The 19347-nt window shown below is 53.6% G+C and overlaps 7 protein-coding genes across 7 annotated transcripts; 4 read left to right on the top strand and 3 right to left on the bottom strand.

Moving 5' to 3' along the window:
- Positions 1–32: 32 nt before the first annotated feature.
- LOC121589837 (39S ribosomal protein L1, mitochondrial) lies at positions 33–1498 on the bottom strand. The gene is made up of 3 exons (XM_041909024.1): positions 1184–1498; positions 491–1109; positions 33–405 (listed from the first exon to the last, which is right to left on the bottom strand). The coding sequence occupies exons 1-3, from the start codon at positions 1378–1380 to the stop codon at positions 130–132; spliced, it is 1092 nt and encodes a 363-aa protein (XP_041764958.1). The 5' UTR covers positions 1381–1498; the 3' UTR covers positions 33–129.
- Positions 1499–1529: 31 nt separating this feature from the next.
- LOC121589836 (adenylyltransferase and sulfurtransferase MOCS3) lies at positions 1530–3923 on the top strand. Its single transcript, XM_041909023.1, has 2 exons — positions 1530–2092; positions 2613–3923. Exons 1-2 carry the CDS (start codon positions 1973–1975, stop codon positions 3816–3818), a joined length of 1326 nt encoding a protein of 441 aa, XP_041764957.1. The 5' UTR covers positions 1530–1972; the 3' UTR covers positions 3819–3923.
- An 84-nt stretch (positions 3924–4007) lies between these two features.
- LOC121589839 (histone deacetylase 11) lies at positions 4008–5632 on the top strand. The gene is made up of 3 exons (XM_041909025.1): positions 4008–4451; positions 4529–5001; positions 5100–5632. The coding sequence occupies exons 1-3, from the start codon at positions 4110–4112 to the stop codon at positions 5368–5370; spliced, it is 1086 nt and encodes a 361-aa protein (XP_041764959.1). The 5' UTR covers positions 4008–4109; the 3' UTR covers positions 5371–5632.
- A 152-nt stretch (positions 5633–5784) lies between these two features.
- LOC121589835 (RIB43A-like with coiled-coils protein 2) lies at positions 5785–7248 on the top strand. The gene is made up of 2 exons (XM_041909022.1): positions 5785–5996; positions 6071–7248. Exons 1-2 carry the CDS (start codon positions 5874–5876, stop codon positions 7091–7093), a joined length of 1146 nt encoding a protein of 381 aa, XP_041764956.1. The 5' UTR covers positions 5785–5873; the 3' UTR covers positions 7094–7248.
- Position 7249: 1 nt separating this feature from the next.
- On the bottom strand, positions 7250–10248 carry LOC121589834 (nicastrin). Its single transcript, XM_041909021.1, has 4 exons — positions 10018–10248; positions 9841–9936; positions 7824–9756; positions 7250–7604 (listed from the first exon to the last, which is right to left on the bottom strand). The coding sequence occupies exons 1-4, from the start codon at positions 10106–10108 to the stop codon at positions 7577–7579; spliced, it is 2148 nt and encodes a 715-aa protein (XP_041764955.1). The 5' UTR covers positions 10109–10248; the 3' UTR covers positions 7250–7576.
- A 104-nt stretch (positions 10249–10352) lies between these two features.
- Positions 10353–13894, bottom strand: LOC121589833 (exocyst complex component 2). Its single transcript, XM_041909019.1, has 5 exons — positions 13450–13894; positions 12540–13369; positions 10833–12469; positions 10713–10769; positions 10353–10639 (listed from the first exon to the last, which is right to left on the bottom strand). The coding sequence occupies exons 1-5, from the start codon at positions 13556–13558 to the stop codon at positions 10564–10566; spliced, it is 2709 nt and encodes a 902-aa protein (XP_041764953.1). The 5' UTR covers positions 13559–13894; the 3' UTR covers positions 10353–10563.
- A 1823-nt stretch (positions 13895–15717) lies between these two features.
- On the top strand, positions 15718–17849 carry LOC121589703 (adipocyte plasma membrane-associated protein-like). Its single transcript, XM_041908791.1, has 2 exons — positions 15718–16680; positions 16748–17849. The coding sequence occupies exons 1-2, from the start codon at positions 16368–16370 to the stop codon at positions 17782–17784; spliced, it is 1350 nt and encodes a 449-aa protein (XP_041764725.1). The 5' UTR covers positions 15718–16367; the 3' UTR covers positions 17785–17849.
- The last annotated feature ends 1498 nt before the right edge of the window (positions 17850–19347 follow it).

The raw sequence follows: 19347 nt of genomic DNA, 5'->3' as shown, positions 1-19347 counted from the left end.
GCAAAACATAATGCGCCGTTCACGTACATGTGTGTGTGTGTGTGTTTGTGTGGAACAAGTTCCATTTTTATTCTATTTTCCTAACACCGTGTATTGCAGCAACCAGTATGGCATCGCTTCACACACCGCTCAGGCCCCTCCGGACGCCGCACTTCGCTGCTCTTCCTCCTGCTCCGCGTCCTCCTCCTCGCCGGAGGCCGCGTCGGTCGTTTTCGCTGACCGTTTGCTGAACACGCCCTCCTCCGGGATGTACAGGAACGGGTTAATCTTAAGGTTTTCACCCGACGGTGGACTTTTCAGCAGCACCCGCGTGACGAACCGGCCTTCGCGCTTCGGTCGCATCGAGTTCACGTCCTGCAGCAGGGCGGTAAGGTTGCTTTCCAGGTGTGTCGCTTCCATTTGTAGCTAAGCATACCGGGCGAAAGGGAATGGGAAGATGGTAATGAATTACACTCCCAATTGGCACCCAAACAAAGGTTCACCAACTTACCGTTCCGATGCAGGCAACGATCGAGCCAAAGTCCTTCTGCTGCTCATCCTTCGCCGCACTGTAGTTGATGCCGTGCGCGTACTTTTGGATCATTTCTGCCAAATTCACACCGAGCGTGCCGGACCGCGGGTTTGGAAACTTGTTCTTCTTCAGCAGCCCCCGTATCACGACCAGCTCGGGCAGAATGTTGGGATGGGCCAGCACGAACGGATACTCCGACAGCTGCAGGTCGCCGTTCTGGATTTCCTTGATCAGCTCCATCCCGCCGACCAGCGTAGCGCCCGCATCCTTCGCTTCCTTCAGCGGATCCTGGCCCTTCGCGAACACGATGATGTTGCGGTTTTCTCCGTGCTCGAACCGGTGCGGTATCGCCACCATGCGCTGAAAGTTGTCCACGAAGCGGGTCACCTTTTCGGCCTGCATGTTTAGCTCGACGTGCGCGTACAGCGGTGCATTTGGGAGGTTGTACACGGTCGGATGGTGCGTTTCCCGGTGGCACTGGATCGCTTCCTCCACCGTGTACACGCGCCATTTGTAGTACTTGCTGACCCAGCAATCGTCCTTCGGCTCCTGCTTCCAGCTGTCGTCGATGTGTTTGTTCGCTACATTCAGGTTGAGTCTGCGATGGGGGGAAGGAAGATGGTTTTAGTGTCTTTACAACTTGCCACTTTTCGCTACAGCCACATTACATACTTTCCCTTTTTCCGCAGATCGTGCCGGATGAAGCCAACCTTTTCCACCACCTTCTTTACCTTCGCCTTGCGGGCCTTTTCTCGCGTGCCCTTACGTGCGGCCAGATCGAGCGTGGCCGTGTGCAGCAGGCGGGCCCCCGCTACCATTAGCGGCGTCGTTGCCCACCGCACGAAACCGACGTTCGTGAGGGAAAGCATCCTGTTGTCCTGTGCTGGAGATTAGTTTTTTTCTCTCACCAACGAAAATGCAGAAATTGTTAAATAATCACACAAACAACATGCACGACCCGGCGGCACGTCTGTTGACAACTGGCCCAAGGCTGCGTTTGACAGCACGGGATGAAGCGTTTGTTGTTGTCAGTTCGGTGTAAACGCTTCAGCATCGCGCCTGTCAGTGGTGTGTGTGTTGTTTACAAATTTGCTACTTCGCGAACTGCACGGGGCACGGGAAAATGTGGTAGCAAACCGACAAAAAGTGCTGGAAAAGTGGTGTGAAAAGTAAAAACCAGAAGCGTTGGGGTGCTCCTGAGGCTGCGCTGGTTTTTGTGCGGGAATGTTAGAAGCCGTCCAAATCGCTCAACCGTCCCGTACCTCTCCACCCAAAGCGTTCCACCTCCATCGCTCGCAGTAAGAAGGAGAGGAAGAAGCAGCAAAGTCGGTTGTGGCGCGTATACAATCCTCCAGTGCCTGCTGCTGCGGTTTGTTCCAGTTTTGGGCACAGTTCTAAAAGTTTGCCAAAAAATCACCGAAAACCACAGCGCGGACGTGTCCAGAGCGACCAACACCAACCATGGGAGAAATGAACGGCGAGGGGCAAATCGAGGTGCTGGAAAACGACATACGCACGTTGCGAAAGCAGCTGCAGGAGAAGGTTCAGCAGCTGAAGACCTTGAAAAAGCATTTTCAGAAAGTGAGTATCGGTGGTGCCCGCAGAGCGGGCCAGCAATAGAGCCAGCAGAAGCCTCCGCTCTGTCGTCCGTTTGTATATGGCGGGCATCGCGCAGGGTGAGCGTGAACGAATCTCGGCGCTTCATGGACACCCCCTTCTCACATACCATCGTCATCGTGACGTTGGCGGGCGGTTGCAAAACCACAGCAGACGACGACGACGGAGCGCGCGCGCGAGTCAAGAATTGCGACACCCACCCAGCCGCACACGCGGGCTAGTCGTATCTTTTGCATTGGTCAATCCCCGGTGGCCTTGATAGTGGGAAGGCGTAATCACCACTTCTCGAGACATGGGCAGCGCCCACCTTCCGCGCTCATGCAAAGCAGCAGCAGCTCATGGCAGCCGCCGACAATCGAACATTATCACCCTTCTTGCACAACATTTTGCTTCTCTCTCTCCCTCTCTCTTCGTGCTGTGGGAACGTGTGTGTGTGTTTGCGTGTGAATTGTGCTAATTTATTTCGGTTCTCTTCTACTTACAGAATTGCATTACCAAGCTGAACAACGATGAAATTGCACGGTACAGCCGCCAAATTATCCTATCCGAGATCGGGGTGCAGGGGCAGCTGAAGCTGAAGAAAGCCTCCGTGCTGGTGGTGGGTGCCGGTGGGCTCGGCTGCCCTGCCGCCCTCTACCTGACCGGTGCCGGTATCGGCCGGATCGGCGTGCTGGACTACGACGAGGTGGAGCTGACCAACCTGCACCGCCAGCTGCTACACACGGAGGCGACGGTCGGTCTGACCAAGGTCACCTCGATGCAGTCGTACCTGGAGCAGCTCAACTCGCAGATCGAAATCGAGACGCATCACGCGCAGCTCACGAGCGAGAACGCGCTCGCCCTGCTCGAACCGTACGACGTGGTCGTGGACGCGACGGACAACGTGGCCACCCGGTACCTGCTGAACGATGCGTGCGTCATGCTGCGCAAACCGCTCGTCTCGGGCAGCGCGCTCCAGCTCGAGGGCCAGCTGACCGTGTACAACTACCGCGGTGGGCCCTGCTATCGCTGCCTCTTCCCGACCCCGCCCCCGCCCGAATCGGTCACCAACTGTGGGGACGGGGGAGTCCTAGGAGCCATCACCGGTGTGATCGGCGCTCTGCAGGCGCTGGAAACGATCAAAATCATCCTGTCGAACGAGGGCGTACTGGCCGGCCGGTTGCTGCTGTTCGATGGGCAGCAGAGCGCCTTCCGCAACCTCAAGCTGCGCCCCAAAAAACTCACCTGTGCCGTCTGCTCCGAGGCGCCCACACTCACCAAACTGATCGACTACGAGCAGTTCTGCGGGATGCGGGCCACCGACAAGGACGCCGCCCTGACGCTGCTCGAACCGTGCGAGCGAATTTCGGTGCGCGACTATCACGACGGCTGGCTGGCGGCCGGCCGGGACCACCTGCTGGTGGACGTGCGCGGCGCCAATCAGTACGAAATGTGTCAGCTGCCGGGCGCACCGGTCAACGTACCGATCGAGGACATTCTTAGCAACCGGCGCACGGAGGAGCTGCTGGCACGAGCGCAACAAGGGCAGCTACCGGTGTACGTCGTGTGTCGCCGTGGCAACGATTCACAGCTGGCGGTGCGGCACCTGGCGCCACTGTTCCGGGAGCGCAATCTGCCCGCGCCACGCGACCTGATCGGCGGGCTGCACGCCTGGACGAAAACGATCGATCCAAACTTTCCCATCTACTGAACGGGACTGCCCGCCTTATCATCATTTGTTTTGTAATATTTGTCTTTTCGAGCACAATAAAATCATAAACCACTGTTGGTGGCGCATAGCGCGACAGTAACAATATTGCGGGTTGACGGGTTTTTAAAATTGTGTTGTCGACCTTCGAGTGTGCGTGCGTGTGCGCGTGTGTGTGTGCTCCATACAAACAGCCAGCTGTCATCGGCAGTGCGACCTTGAAAAGGGATCTCTCGTTGGCCTCGAAAGTGCGTATCAGCTGATGATTTGCCGTGGTTCGCCAAGTCCAGCGGTATGTGTTTTCGATTAAACGGTGCGGCCAGTGCGGACCAGAGCTCTATGAGCAGCGGAACGGACGAGGACGATAAGGAAGATGAGGCGACGGGTGGAAAGCTTACCGCCGAGCTGCCAATTAGCCGTGACCGGATACCGATCGTTTATCGGCCCGAGTATGGTGTACGGTTTCTCGGCCTCCAGAAGCTACACCCGTTCGATGCGGCCAAGGGTGGCAACATCTATCGGTTGCTGAAGACGAACGGGTTGATACAAACCGACGGGGATGTGTACGCGCCGAACGAAATCACGCTCGAGGAGCTGTTGGCCGTTCACACGCAGCGCTACATCGACAGCCTGAAGGTAAGGCACGAAGAGAGAGAGAGAGAGCCATACGGGGGAAAAACTCTAATTTTCTCACCTTCGTACCGCACTTTCAGTGGAGTTTAAATGTGGCCAAAATCGCCGAGATACCGCCGCTCCTGTTCGTGCCCAACTGTTTCGTGCAGCGAAGCTATCTGCGCCCGATGCGCTACCAAACGGGCGGCTCGCTACTGGCGGCCCGTGCCGCCCTCGAGTCCGGGCTGGGCTGGGCCATCAATTTGGGCGGTGGGTTCCATCACTGCAGTGCCGACCGGGGCGGTGGGTTCTGCCCGTACGCCGACATTACGCTGGCGGTGAAAATGCTCCTATCGAGCGGCAAGGGCATCGAGCGCATCCTGATAGTGGATCTCGACGCGCACCAGGGCAATGGGTACGAGCGGGATCTGATGGAGGATCGGCGCGTGTTCATCCTGGACATGTACAACTATCGCATCTACCCGCGGGATCAGCACGCCAAACTGGCGATACGGAGGGCGGTCGAGCTGAAGCCCCACACGGACGACGAGGAGTACCTGCGGAAGCTTAAGCAGTAAGTGTATGCTCAGGAAGCGTGTGTGTGTGTGTGTGTGTGTTTATCGACAAAGTATGTCTCGTTTTGGTTTCTTTTTCTTCTCACTTCCTTTCTAGCTGCTTAAGCCAATCGATTGCGGAATTCGAGCCGAACTTTATCATCTACAACGCCGGCACCGACATCCTGAAGGGTGATCCGCTTGGCCTGCTAGACATCACGCCCGAGGGTGTGGTGGAGCGGGATGAGTTCGTGTTTCGCAGCGCGCTGGAACGCTCCATCCCGCTGGTGATGCTGCTGAGCGGTGGATATTTGCGCAGCTCGGCACGTGTCATAGCCAACTCGATCGTGAACTTGCGCGACAAAGCTTTGCTGCCGACGGTCCAGTAGATGATGGAAACTGCTTTTCATGGAACACAAAAGTGTTTTAAAGAAAAAAAAAACGATATGTGATGCTATTTGTACTTAAAGACATACATTTTCCAACGCATTGGTGCTCTCTAGATGTGCATTTACATCTTCCTGTTCCATTAGATTGGATAAAACCCAAAGAGAATAGATATTTTTTTCCTATTACCAAGCAAATTGATAACCTTACTGTGCACTTACTTAAATTGTTCGGCGTGAATAATAAAATTAATCGTAAATTAAAGATTATTTTGCATCCAGTCCGATCCGAAATCCAATATTACCGTACTGCCTTGTGCACGGTGCGTCGCAAGAACCATATCGATCAAGTTGCCCGCAGTTGCCATGGTAGAGCGTCGTCGTTGGTTGCGTTGTTCACCCCGAAAAAAAAAAACCTCTCTCAGTTGCTGTTGAAGACGTCTAGCACGAACAAGCAGGTCGTTCCGCTTTTGGATTTTGGTGCGCTTCAGCTGTGCTCGGTAAAAATGCTAAATTCTCTTTTCGTTAACCATCAAGATCAAAAGGAAGCGTTAGCTATCGAGCGTAGAAGACGCTTCGAAGAGTCGCGCAAGCAACGCATCTTCAATGCTAGACGACGCATTATCGGGGTAAAACCTCCGCACAATTCGAATAGCATGAAACACGTTGCTAAATCCATGTTCTGCCATTCATTTGTTTGCAGGTTGACACCGACGCACTCGGTCTACAGGTACAGCAGAAGCATGAGGCCGAACAAGCCCAGGCAGAGCAGCGGCGCAAGTTTGCGGAGGAGATGCGCCGCCAGGAGCAGGTCCTGCTGCTGAAGCAGCACGAGCAGCGCCAGGACCGCGTGCGGGAGGAGAACGAACTGAACCGGTTCCGGGCATCGCACCAGAAGCCGGAACAGTCGCGCGACTTTGACCTGTTCGATCCGGACGGTTTGAAGAAGTCGCTCCCGGCCCGCCTCGGCGATGACGATCCACGGCTAACGATTTCCGGCGCCCAGAAGTTTGACGGCGAAGACCTGGAGGAGCGGCACCGCCGCAAGGTGCAGATCGAGCAGCAGCGGTCCTGGCTGGAGCAGCAGATCCGCGAAAAGCGGCAGGCCGAGCTGGACCGCCGGGCGGCCGAAACGTTCCTCGAGAGCTCGCTGATGTCGCGCGAAAATCGGCTCCACCAGCTTGCCTCCCAGGAGCGGTACGCGCGGGGCAAAATTCAGCAAGCGGTCAACGAGTTCAACCGCCGGCTGATGACCGAACAGGAGCAGCAGCGTTTGCGGCGCGAGCGCGAAGAGCAGGAGGACAATTTGGCCGAAATCTACAACAATCTCACGAGCGATGTGCTGACGGAGAATCCGGACGCGGCGAAAAGCAGCTTCGGCCCGAACCGGGTCATTACCGCGCAGTACAAGGGTATGTCGCCGGAGGAGATTGAGCAGGTACGGCGCACGCAGGACCGCCAGCTCGAGGAGCTGAAGCGCAGGCGGGAGCAGGAGGCCAACACGCGCAAGGCGTGGGATCAGCTGGCGAACGAGTTCGATCGCACGGTCACGCTGAAGGAGCGCGAGCTAAACCGAAGGCGTCACGCGCTGGCCGAACAGATACGGCACGAAAACCGCGAGCTCTCGATGGAGCAGCAGCGCCGGGTGGAGTATCTGGACCGGGTGGTCTATCAGAACCGTCCGACGGAGGCCTACTTCGATCAGTTTAACACCTGCACCCGATAGAACGGTGCGGGAAATTTTGAAATCGGTATTTTAAAGAGCATTTCCCGATGTTTTGCTTTTGGCACGCGTTTTGTGTAAGTGTGATTGTAGGTGAATAAATTAACTTGTGCACAACTCCTCTTTTTGACAGAGAGAGAGAAAAAAGACATCTCATACTACGAATGTTATAAATATCAATTGTATTACGACATTATGTTACGGACAATGTTTTTTTTTATCATTAGTTTGCTTTGTTTAAGTAAGCTAAAGTCTGATGGAATTGTAAGATTGCCTAGTGGGTGATGTGGACAGACGGGCAACAACGAACAACACGGGGCGTGTGGGGTGAATTTTGGGGAACCACAACGAACGAACTTGTATCACCGAACCCAACGTAGTGATGATAATGTGCTGCACCGTCTTTTTGGTAGCGTCCGTTCGATCATATCACCATTGCTGCTCCGATAGAATGTCGGGCCGGACGAATCTTTTCCCTCACCCCATTCAACATTGTGTCGGCTGTGTGGCAATGCTGGAAAAGAAAGAAGGAAAAAATGATGCCAAAATGTTAAACAACATACAGTTGCCATGGAAACGCTTTTTTTTTTTGACGCAACGTGCTTTAGCAAGGGGGAGCCAGATGATAGTGGTGTTAGTGGTAAATGATATGCACAACATCGACAAGTATGGTTCATGTTGATAGTTTTATTGTAAGCATGCAAAAAAAAAGAAATAAAATCTTCACACTTACGGTATCGACGAGGTGGAACCCTGATTGAACAGCACGTCCGACCGGCTGTTGATGAGAAACACCAGCACGAACGATATCACCATCACCACGATGCCAATGGACAGCGTGAGCGTTTCGTGGGCGGGCGATGGTCGCAGGAAAATGCGCGCCGACATCTCCGACCACGTCGACTCGGTCCAGGTCGAGTAGCGGTAGGAGGTAAAGTCGTACGTTTCGTTCATGAAGGCGGGCGACAGGGCCAGGCTCATGTTTTGCGTTGTCCGGCGGCACTCGCCCGCCCCACCGTACCCGGCCATCCACTGGTACGGCAGGTGCAGGGCGGAACAGTTCGCCTTGGTCGCGTTCTCCACCTTCTGCCCGAGCAGCAAACCAAGCACCCGGTACGTCCAGCCCGTCGCATCGGACGTCAGCGTCGTGTGCACGCTAATGTACCGGGAGGGCGGTGCTGGGTAGACGTGCGGCGTGTCCGGTTTCACCGTCGCCCGGAACAGCGGACAGTCGGCCGACTCGAGGAAGCAGTGCAGGAACTCGTCGATCAGCACACTGTTGGTGCCGTTGCGCTGTCCGTACGCGCGCCCCGTCAGCAGCTCGTAGATGCTCATGCCGATCAGCGTGGACGCGTTGCGTATGCGCATCTGAATCGAATCCTTCCCGTACAGGTCGCTCCGGTCGCCCAGATCCAGGTCCTCCAGCTGCGTAAAGTCGTACTTGCGCGAATGGTTGCCGTAGCGGTAGTGCAGGTTCTCCTGGTCGTCGTAGATGGAGTGGTAAAACCGATTGGCCGGCCGCGAGGCAATGATCACCGCCGGGAAGGTGATGTTTTCCCGCAGGAACGATTGGGCCGACACCGGGGGCAGATTGGTCGTCATCACCGGCTGCCCTGCCTGGATGCCGAACCCGAACTGTTGATTGATTTTGCGCAGCAGCTCCGCCACCTTGGTCGCCATCGGTTGTGGCGCCGCGTGGTACACGTGCAGGTCGGTCAGATTGTCTAGCGCGCCCAGATCGATCATCAGCTCGATGTTGTCCATCGAGATCGGTTTGGTTTGGGTGCCGCGCGAAGGAAACGCGCCCGTCTGCAGATCGTACACGAAGCGCTGCGAGCCGATGTAATCGTACGACTCGCCGTTGAAGAACAGAAACAGCACATTCCGATCGTTGCTGGGCAGCGCTTGGGAGAGGAAGTGGGCGACGGCCACGAGCACGGCGAACGGGACGACCGAATCCATCGCCCCGAGCCCCACGCCGTCGAACATGGTGGTGGTGTCGGTGCGCGTCGACACGAGCACTATCCGCTCCGGTCCCTCGACCCGCTGCTCCTCGGGCACGATCGGGCGCGGGAAGAGCGTCGCGTACACGTTCTTCCCCTGCAGCGGATCGCAGAACTTGGTGGCGGGGATGAGCGAATTGTACGAGTTGGAGCGCCGCATGCAGATGTCCGTGCTGACGGCGGCCGACATGAACGCTTTCACCTCGATCGCGCACAGGCTGCGCTGGTGCTGGTTCTCCAGATCGTGCGCGTTAAACTTTTCGTAGCAATCGAGCAGCTTCTCCATCTCGGACACGCCCGCCACGTAGAAGATGGGGAAGGGAAAGTCCTCCAGCAGCAAACCGCTGCCCCACGGGTTCCAGCTGTCCTCGGCCCGGTCCACGCTGCACCGCTGCTGTTGTTGGCCCGCCGCCAGCCCACTGTACTGGTTGGGGCAGCGCGACTCCTGGCTGAACTGCTCCAGCCCGCTGGCATTGTTCATCAGCACCAGCGCGGACACGTACGGGCCGGCCTCATCGCGCAGCCGGAGGATGTTCTCGCGCGTGTATAGGGCGGGCGGTACGATGGGCGCGTACGGCGGCGAAGGATGCTTCTGTACGATGAAATCAATGTCCGCTTTGCTGTTGATTAAATGCAACACTCCCACCGATCCACCATTGCTTGCTGCATCGTGCAAACAAAGAGCAAACGAAGAAGGAGAAATACATTAGTTACAGCTTTGCGAATGATCGCACTCCGCACACTTACAGCTGCAGCCGGTTACGTGCGTTCCGTTGAGGCGGCGAAAGCAATGCGCCCCATTCACCGGCGTGTACATATTATCCTTCATGCGCTGTCCATGGGCTGAAAGTTACAAAAAAGATAAAGCGTCAATGATGCCTCTCGAAACGGCGGGTCCACTTTGTTGTTGCTGCTCTGACTCACCACCCAGGTCAATCTGTTGTAGTGCGACCCAAACGGCAACATACCACCAGCTAACCCGATTCACGCCAATGAGTCCGCGAGAAAGAACCATGCTGTGGCACGGTTGAGCTTGTAACTATGCCCCGGATGCGCGAAAACGGGGGAAAATCAATTAAAATAAGCTACTAAAACTAATGCGAACGGACGGGCTGTTTCTTTTTGGGCCCCTAGCGGTGTTTACATTCCTGCCAAATGTCAAATCACAACTGACACATCGGGTCAGGAGAAACGTCAAGCAGGATTTGAATTTTTGGTTTTGACCGTTTCCCAGCCTGTTGTGAGTGGAGGCGTTTTGCATATTAGTTCATTCGGCTTTTTATTAAATAAAGCGTATTTGGTAAGTGTGTTTAAATATCAGCTTTAGAATAATACGTTCCTATAACTTTGATCTGCTCGGGGTCATTCTACGTTCTATAGAAGCGGCGTTTGATTCTTCGGTCCTCCCGGTCCATCCGTCGATATGGATTTCTTTTTCGTTCGACAAGATATCCATATGAACGCGTCCAATCAGGGATCCACCACCTGCAGGCACATGATCTGCAAGCGGATGTTATTTTTGATCGTCTTAACCGTTTCAAGCGTTCTGAAATGATGAGGAAAGCAACAGTGCGTTAGAAGACAGCGTAACCAATGAATCGTCCAATAGTGTAACGAACCTCTGCTCGCTTTCCGGAACGGATGGAATGGCATCGAGCGCCTCCACAAAGAAACTCCTGAAACGATAGACAGTTTAGTCAATCAGTCCGTGCAGCTCAGTGTGCCCAAGAAAAGCTTACTTTGCCGTTTCGTTGCTGTACACGCGCACCGCATCGCGAATCACGTTAATATCAACCGTCGCCTGTAACGCCCCGTTAACGTTAAACTTCTGCACGCAGGTCATCAAGCGGGCCAGCTCCTCCGCCACGGTCTGCACGATCGGTTCCAGGATGGGCCGCAACAGCGACGGCGAGATGGCAAAGATCTCCGAGTACACCGACACCAGATTGTCGAGACATTCGTGCGCGTACGGGCTAAGCTTCTCGGACGGACCGACCTGATCCCACTGGAACCGTCCCAGATACATGGACGGCTCGATCGTGCCCACCAGCGGATCGCTCTTGTGCTCAACGTACATCTCCAGCAGGCTGGCAAACAGCCCGTTAATAGTGGAGCGTGAATTTTCAATCGCCAGCGTCGGTACCGGGAAGCTGTGGCGCGTGAAAAGGCTGCCCAGCTTCGGGAAGAAGATGCGATTGCAGTAGATGCAGTTCGACAGGCAGCACAGCAGCCGCTGCTCCCAGGTGATGGCCGGATTGGCCCACTCTCGCTTATCGCCCGTGCTCATCTGTTGCTGCAGCAACGCGGCCGGAAAGCCAATGAGCTGCGACAGCATCGGCGCCTGCTGCGGATCCTCGTCCGACCGTTGCAAGGCAAGCGTTTCGATCACGGTACAGAACGAGGTGAGTATCTCCTGGAACCGTTTCGATAGCTCCCGCTGCCCATCGGACTGCGGCTCAAGCAATGGTCCTTCGCGCACTTCCGGCGTTAGGCATGCGACCTGCGCGTCATCGATCGCTTCCACGAGAATCTCCTGCAGCTTGGCGGGCAAACTGGTCGCCCCGGCAAACTCCGTCACCGACAGCTCCCACTGTTCCTTCTCGTGCAGCTTTTTTACCCGCTCGTTTGCCTTCTTCAGGATGGTGGACATGCAGTAAAGGCGCAGCTCGTCGATGAACTTTAGCACAATGTCGAGCGCTTCGTTCGGGAGATCGAGCCGGATCAGTGTGGCGTACGAGACGCGTACATACCGCAGACAGTGTGGCAGCCAGGTGATGAGAAAGTTTAGCGAAGGGCTGGACGAGGGCCAAGCGGGCAATCCCTTTACCGCGCTCACGGCCGCAACGAGTGATCGGTGCGCGCTGGAGGTGGCCAGCAGAGCCGATCGGAGATACGAACAGAACTGTTCAATCGCTGTCAGGATAATGCGCTTAAAGTTGCCCGGCTTTGGTGGACTGGCCCCGCGCAGTTCGCCATTGAAGTGCGCTTGCCCCAGCCGCCACAAGTCCGGGAACTGGCTGGCCGCTATTTCGGTCATTTCCTCGCAGAACTGTACGCGCACAGGCGTTACTGCCGGGTCGGTGCGCGATTTCGACTCGCTGCCGTGCGATTCCTTCCCCGAGTACTGTTCGTACGCCTTGAGGAACGTTTCCTCCAGGTGTTTGGCGCGTGCCTCGATCGCGTCCCAGGCCGGGTCATCAATCTTTAGCTTCCCCGCAACGCTCGTGCCCGCTTGCTGCGCTTCCAGGCTGATCAGTGCCTTTATCATCTTCTTCTGCTGCTCCACGCCTTGCGGCATCTCCCTTATTTTGCCGTGCAGCTGCTGCCGGATGGCAAGTATTTTAATGTCCACCTCCTCCAGCACCTTGCGAAAGATCTGAAAAAACGGAAACGAATCTGAGATAAACTGCCCTGCTTTTCCTTCGCCTCTCTCCAGCGTCCCTTACCGGCACCTCCGTTTTGCCAAACAGGTTCTTCACCCGGGCGTAATCATTCACCACGATGTCGAACTCGTTCTTGGCGGCCGCCTTTTCCACCGTGTTGGGCAGACAGAACAGAAACTTGTGCCGCGACATGGCCGACAGGGCGGCCCGGGTCGCGTCCGCCTTCTCCTTCCGCACCAGCACGTCCTTGAACAGCTCGTGCGAAGCGTCGATCGAGCCGCGGATCGCCACGTCCAGCTGCCGCACCGGCTCCTTCCCGTGCACCTTGTTGTCCTGCGTGATGCGATCGCGCAACGTCATCAGCGTGTCGAGCTGATCGATCACCGAGCCGGCGTTCGACTTCAGGAACGACAGCTGGCCCTCCTTCTGGCTTTCCACCCGCCGGCGCAGGTAGGACAGACCCGCCTTCAGGTCCTCGAACGAGGTGGCATGGTGGTTCTCGAGCAGAAACCAGCCGGGCGTAAAGTTTTCCTGCGACAGATCGCCCGACCCGTCCGGGAACAGGTCGCGCAGATCTTCCGGGAACTTTTTCTCATTGCCCTCGTTCGACAGCCCGAGCGGATCTTCCTGCGTGTAGCCGGTGGGTGCGAGGGACCGTCGGCCCCAGGCGAGCGATTGCATCGGCGATTCCTCGATCCACACGGCCGACTCCTTCATCGGGCCGATCGTTTCGTAGTACGCGCGGAACTGTACCGTGCACGTGCCCGTGCCACCGCCGCGTGTCGTCACGATGATATCGCCCTTGCCCTTGGCCGCTCCCGTGCGGGCAATGATCTTTTTGTCCGATTTCCATTCCGCCGACAGCAGACAATCGCAACCGCAGATGGTCAGACCTGTGTGGAGGTGTGGAAAGACAACCGGGCGTTTACCCAAAACCGACTCCATCCCTTCACCCTCCCCAAACCCCGCTTACCGATCAGATCCGTTGCCTTGTTGCCGAGAAATTCGCCACGTATCGTTACCCGCGTGCCGGGTGGACCTTCCTTGGGCGAAATGCCCGTAACAACCGGGCTTTTCACCATCGTGCCTTGCCGAGTCGCTCTTTATCGCTTGATCAGATGATTCACTACACCTCTTTCACTAGTGTTTTTTAACAAAACAATGGTGCACAGCGAATGTTCCCTCACCACGTTGATCGATCAATAGAAAAGTGAGCGAACTGGAAATTGAAAACTAACAATCATCACCTGCTTTTTGCGTACTTTAATGAAGCATTATGCAAAAAATCGCATTATCGGAATGCACTGTTTACGTGTTTTGGTCTTGTTGTTGTTGGTGTTGTTGTTGTATGCAGCAGAACGTGTCAGCATCCAGACCGTCGCTCTCGCGGACATGCAAGTGACAGTTGAATAAATGAAACGATATCAATTTTTTGAAAATTATTCTGCAAATACTCCAAACAAATAAGATTATAAAAGTTTAACCCTAAATTAGTAATATTGCAGTACAGCTTCATTACAGCTCGTATTGTTGCATTATATTTCATTGAAAGGTTGTTATCTTTGCTCCATGCACTTTTCAATCCAAAGTAACGGCTTCACGGGGCGTAACTCTTCGGCGTTACACAGCCCCTCGCATTACATCTGGGAGCCGTTACGTGCCTCGTAGCACTCCGTAGCAACTTCAACGGATTATTACGCAAATTTAATGGAAAATACACTACACTAGCTGATTAAATTGAACACAAATTGTAGGGGGGTGTTACAAGTAACGAGCGGCCTACTCCGCGATTTTTGGTTTGGGGAGGGGAAGGAAGGGTACCAGAAGGCTATCGGTGGAAACCACAGAGTAACCTTGGTGAAAGGGTAGGAGGAAACCGAAGGCGACCAGCGGGCAAGCCACTTGATCAACCCAGGGGAAAGGGTAGGAAGGGAACCAAAAATAACAGCGCAGAACCGCAGAACACCGAAGAACGTGTGCAAGTGTCAACCTTTGGCTACCCGCTAAGGACCTTAGGCGATTTGCACACTAGATGATGCGAGAATAGAGAAATTCAAAGAAAATCAAGCTTCTAATCGTTGCTGTGTGTTAATCTCTCAATTCAATTTATTTACAAATGGTTGTGTACTAATCGTCGTCGTGCTGCAGTAGCGATGCGTAAACATTACAAGATTACAAGATTACACAATTACAAATGGTGGGACGCATTACATACGTGGAACGTTTAGTGTCAACACGCATGGCGACGGACAGACAACGCCATCTGTCGGCGCGTAGCGAGAGAAAGTGTAACGCGGGTTGCATACTCATTCGTCAACACAAATGATTATATAAAGTCAGACATGATTCCCATCTAACCTGTGGTTTGGTCTCATTCGTTCTGCTCACTCTCAGAAATGAGCAAAAAATCGTCCTATGATACACTCATCAGTCAACTGGCAGACATGATTCAGCATAAAAGCCAACAACACCCGGAACTCTGCAGAAAATCAGTTTGCTGTTTTGTCTGTATCAAGAGTACACAAGCATATCGCTTGGTCTGATGCAATAAGCACATCACCAATCCCGCTTCCAATCATTCCCTTCGGATCGCACCCAATAATGAATGAACCTCATGAAGTAATCCCCCAAAATGAGGTACCTCTTATCTTATCCGATAAGCCCATAGATATCCAGGGAAATGGAACATCATCAGGATAATCAATGACATTCCAGCGCGTGTGTAATCGGTCGTGTTAGTTTCGTCATAGTTATATTGGTACTACATGTTAGTGATTTAAAAATCTCACATTTAACATCACTACAACAGCTGACTCAAAGCCCAGAGCGCAGAATGTAATGCTTATGCTCACCCCATCCAACAAAGTACACACACACACACACACACACACACGCACACATTGATTCGATTTTTTTCTCATTATTCTAGAAAGCACATTAGCCCATAAACAGACTTCAAGAATACAAAAAAAAAAACCGGTCTTCAATCTTTGCTTGCCACCTCGGCCAGAACCACCCCTTTCCAAACAATGATGCGTCTTCCTCTTAAGAAAAGGCATGAGAGGGGAGGGATGCAAAGAGGATGTACGCAACAAAAGGGAACGCAAGGAAGAAACACGCACGCACACACACACACCTGCTGCTTCTTCGGTTCGGTTACCCCGTGGATAGCTTACGCGTGCAATGCAGCGCAAAGCCAACCCGTTCTGGGTGCCAGGAGTGTCGAACACAAAACGTCCTCTCGTCTGTCGACGAACACCTCATCGTCTTGAAGCTACGTGTATAGGACCGATCGTCGCCTTCTTCGATCCGCTTCGACACCACTTTCCTTCGTGGTCTGGTAACCAAGAACCTGGCTTAACCTCCACCCCAATACACATTACAGCAACAAACGCACGCACCAACACCACCACTACTACCACGGAAGTTTCTTGGTTTGCGTTAATCGACCACCCACAAAAGCTTCTACCCTCTTCCGTTGAACCATTACAGCGCGATCCTCTCGTCGACGGCGATTCGGTGTCAGGCAGTCAGTCTATACAGTTCAATCGTGGAGGCGATTTGGATTTGATTATTTATCCCACACACAACCACAACGCAGCGCACAGCGGGTGATGTAATTCGTTCGAAATAAACATCTCTTGCGCGTACCGTTCGCGCGACCGACCGATTTGGCGTAAGCATTGTGCACTTATACGCAAACGCACCACCGAACGTAACGGACGCGAACGCTCGCGGACTGGAAATTATTACTTTTTTTTTCTAAAGCAATACAAAGTGTGACCACATTTCGGCTGGTGGTGGACAAAGTGTGTGGACAAAGCATAGTGTCAGTGGAAGAAAGAAAAACCCCGCTTTGGCAAATCTTTACCCTCTTTCTGGAAAAAAAAGATGGGACTGAAGAGTAAGCTGTTCAAGACGGGCGTGGTGCTGTTGCTGATAGCCGTTCTGCCTGGCCTGCCGCCGAAAACGGTGTTCCCGTTCAGGCCGATCAGCATCGTGCCGGCCCGACCGCTGGCCGGCGTGCTGGCCCCGAACCAGCTGCTTAACGGAGCGGAACGGCTGCACGAGGGCGGCCTCCAGCAGCCGGAAGGGATTGCGGTGCGCGGTAACGCTACCTACGTTACGGTTTACGGTGGCAAGATACTGGAGCTGGGCGACCAGGGCTCGGTGCGCACGGTGGCCAAGCTCGGGCCGGACTGTGGTAAGTGTTGGATGACGAGCGAATGAGCGTTGGAACAGGTTAGTTAATGCGGTTCCCGTTTTCTCAGTCGGCACCTACTCGGAACGGATCTGCGGACGGCCGCTGGGGCTCGATTTCGATACGAAAGGGAACAATCTCATCGTGGCCGACCCGTACCTCGGCATCTGGCAGGTGCACATTAAAACGGGCGACAAGAAGCTGCTCGTCCCGAAGGACAAAGCCATCATCGTGGAGGATCGAGAGCAATCGTCTTCGTCGTCGGAAGCGGCCCGAAAGCTGCGCACCCGCCAACCGAACATCCCGAACGGGGTGGCGGTCGCGCGCAACGGCGACTTCTACTGGTCGGACACGGCGTCCGACTTTATCTTCGAGGACGCGATCCAGGCGGTGCTGTGCAATCCGTCCGGCCGGCTGCTGCACTACTCCCGTGCCGAGGGCAGGAGCCGCGTCCTGATCGACGAGGTGTACGGTGCGAACGGTGTCGTGCTCAGCCCGGACGAAAGCTTCGTGCTGGTCGGCGAGCTCGGTGGTCAGCTGATCCGGCGGTACTATCTGAAGGGACCGAAGGCGGGCACGCACGACGTGTTCGCCGACGGGTTGCCCGGTGCGGTGGACAATCTGAACGGCGATGCGACCGGGTTCTGGGTCGGGCTGGTCATCGCTGCCGACGAGAGCAATCCCTCGTTCGTCGGTATGCTGGCACCGTTCCCGAACTTGCGCCGGCTGCTGGTGCGTTTGTTCGTGCTGGTGGAGGCCCCGTTCCGGCTGTGGTACGACGCGACCGGCAGTGACTTTGCGCTCTGGGTGACGCATCATATTGGCCACCTCGGGGGGCTGGTGCCACTGTTCCCGGACCGTGGTACCGTGCTGCGGATGGACTGGGAGGGTAATATCGTGCTGGCACTGCACAACGACGACACGTCCAGCCATGTCATCTCGCAGGCCGTACCTGTCCCCGGGACGGACCAGCTGCTGCTCGGCTCGCCCGTCAACCAGTGGCTGGGACGGGTGAAGCTCACGCCCGACACGCTGGCCGTGCTGAAGGGCGGGAAAGTGGAACGAAAGCAACGCGCGACCGAAGCGCCCCCTAGGGAGGAACTGTAGAATAGGGGGACTTCTTTCCGGAACTCGAGCTCGTTTGCAATAAAACTCGAACCAAGTACAATTTACATTTATTTAAGTTTTCGCTTTCCTTTAGTTTATAAATATCAGTTTTGTTGTGTTGTGTTGTTTGGTTGTTGGTTTTATTTTCTGCTTTGCTTATACCTCATTCTTCTCTCCCTTTTCTTCGTTCCTTTTATCCTCGCTTTCTCCTACGCTACTGGTAGGAGCTGGTCTGGTTCTGCTTCTGTTCGGCATTTTTCTCTCTTTTTTCTTAAGACGTACGATTTTATTAATGCTGTTTCATTTACCCATAGGCTTTTTTCGGTTTTCTTTTACAGCTTTCTCTTGCTTTTATCTTTGTTACTAGTTTGCAACATGATTCTCTTCTTCTTCTTCTATTTTTCTTTTTCTTCTCCTTTTTCCTTTTCTTCTTCTTTTTCTTTTTCTTCTTGTGTTTCTTTTTCTCCTCCTATTCTTCTCTTTTTTCTTTTTCTTTTGCATCTTCTTCTTCTTCTCTTTCTTCTTCTTTTATTGATTTTACTTTTGTTCTTTAAATATTCATCAGACACACAAATAAACACAATTTAATCAATCACACCTTCCCATTAGTTTTTTTTATAATAATGATCAATTAGAGCGATTTTTCCTCTCCTACCGTCTCAAATGCCTGGCGTTAGCGTTTTCCCTTCTTTCCTTATCAGTTTTCTTTCGTTTTTTGTTTAATTCTACTATATCAAGTCTTGCTGTTGAGTCTGGCGTTCTGTCTCTCTCTCTCTCCCCCCATCCTCTATCTCTTTCTTCTCTCTTAAATTGTTGGCTGCTTTGGAGAGGCTCTGTCGCCGACGCGAGATCTGTCTGTCGCCACACCCACCGCGCAAATGGTAATATTTTGTTTCCTTTTTATATTGTTATAAGCTTAACTACTTTCCATTCTTTTTTGTGTAAGATATTTCTTTGCACCACATGCGCATCCGTTCGTTACGAATTTCCGTTACTAGCACGTGTTCGGTTTTGCGCACCACGTGCTTTCCTCCTTCCGCTCGTTATGATTAGTAGTAGTTTAGTTTCGGTAGTTTAGTTTAGTGTACTTGTTTACTGCCCCATCAATTGTTCGCTTTTGCGCTCAAAACATCATTTTTTTTTGCAGGGTTTTTCTCCCCATATGAATGCGGTACCGAAGCGAATTGTTGTTTCTTCCCTAAATTGCAAACTTCCAAAGTGTGTGCTTTTTCTTTCTAATTTCCCATGCAAGTTATTGTGTTTTGTATGAATTTGGAAGGGGCATTAGGGGCGAGCTATTGGGGGAGTTTATTAGAGTTTAAAAAACGCCAAACTTTCCTTTATATTCTGTGCGTGTTACACACCACAACGAGTTGCAAATAGGGTTCCGCGCGATTATATTCCGTCGTTCAGTCCAGTGTCCTTTGACTCTAAACGGGGTTTATTTTTATCGCAATTCCTACACTCGGAACGCCAATTGTGCTTCTTAATGTGATGGATTAATACGCTACCATGCTTCTTACGCTCACACTAATTCCGCACCACTAATCTTTGTAAGAACTT

This window comes from Anopheles merus, chromosome 2R (assembly GCF_017562075.2).
Source record: "Anopheles merus strain MAF chromosome 2R, AmerM5.1, whole genome shotgun sequence".
Lineage (NCBI taxonomy): Eukaryota > Metazoa > Arthropoda > Insecta > Diptera > Culicidae > Anopheles > Anopheles merus.
The sequence above is the reverse complement of the archived record's forward strand: the minus strand, read 5'-3'. Positions and strand labels throughout refer to the sequence as shown.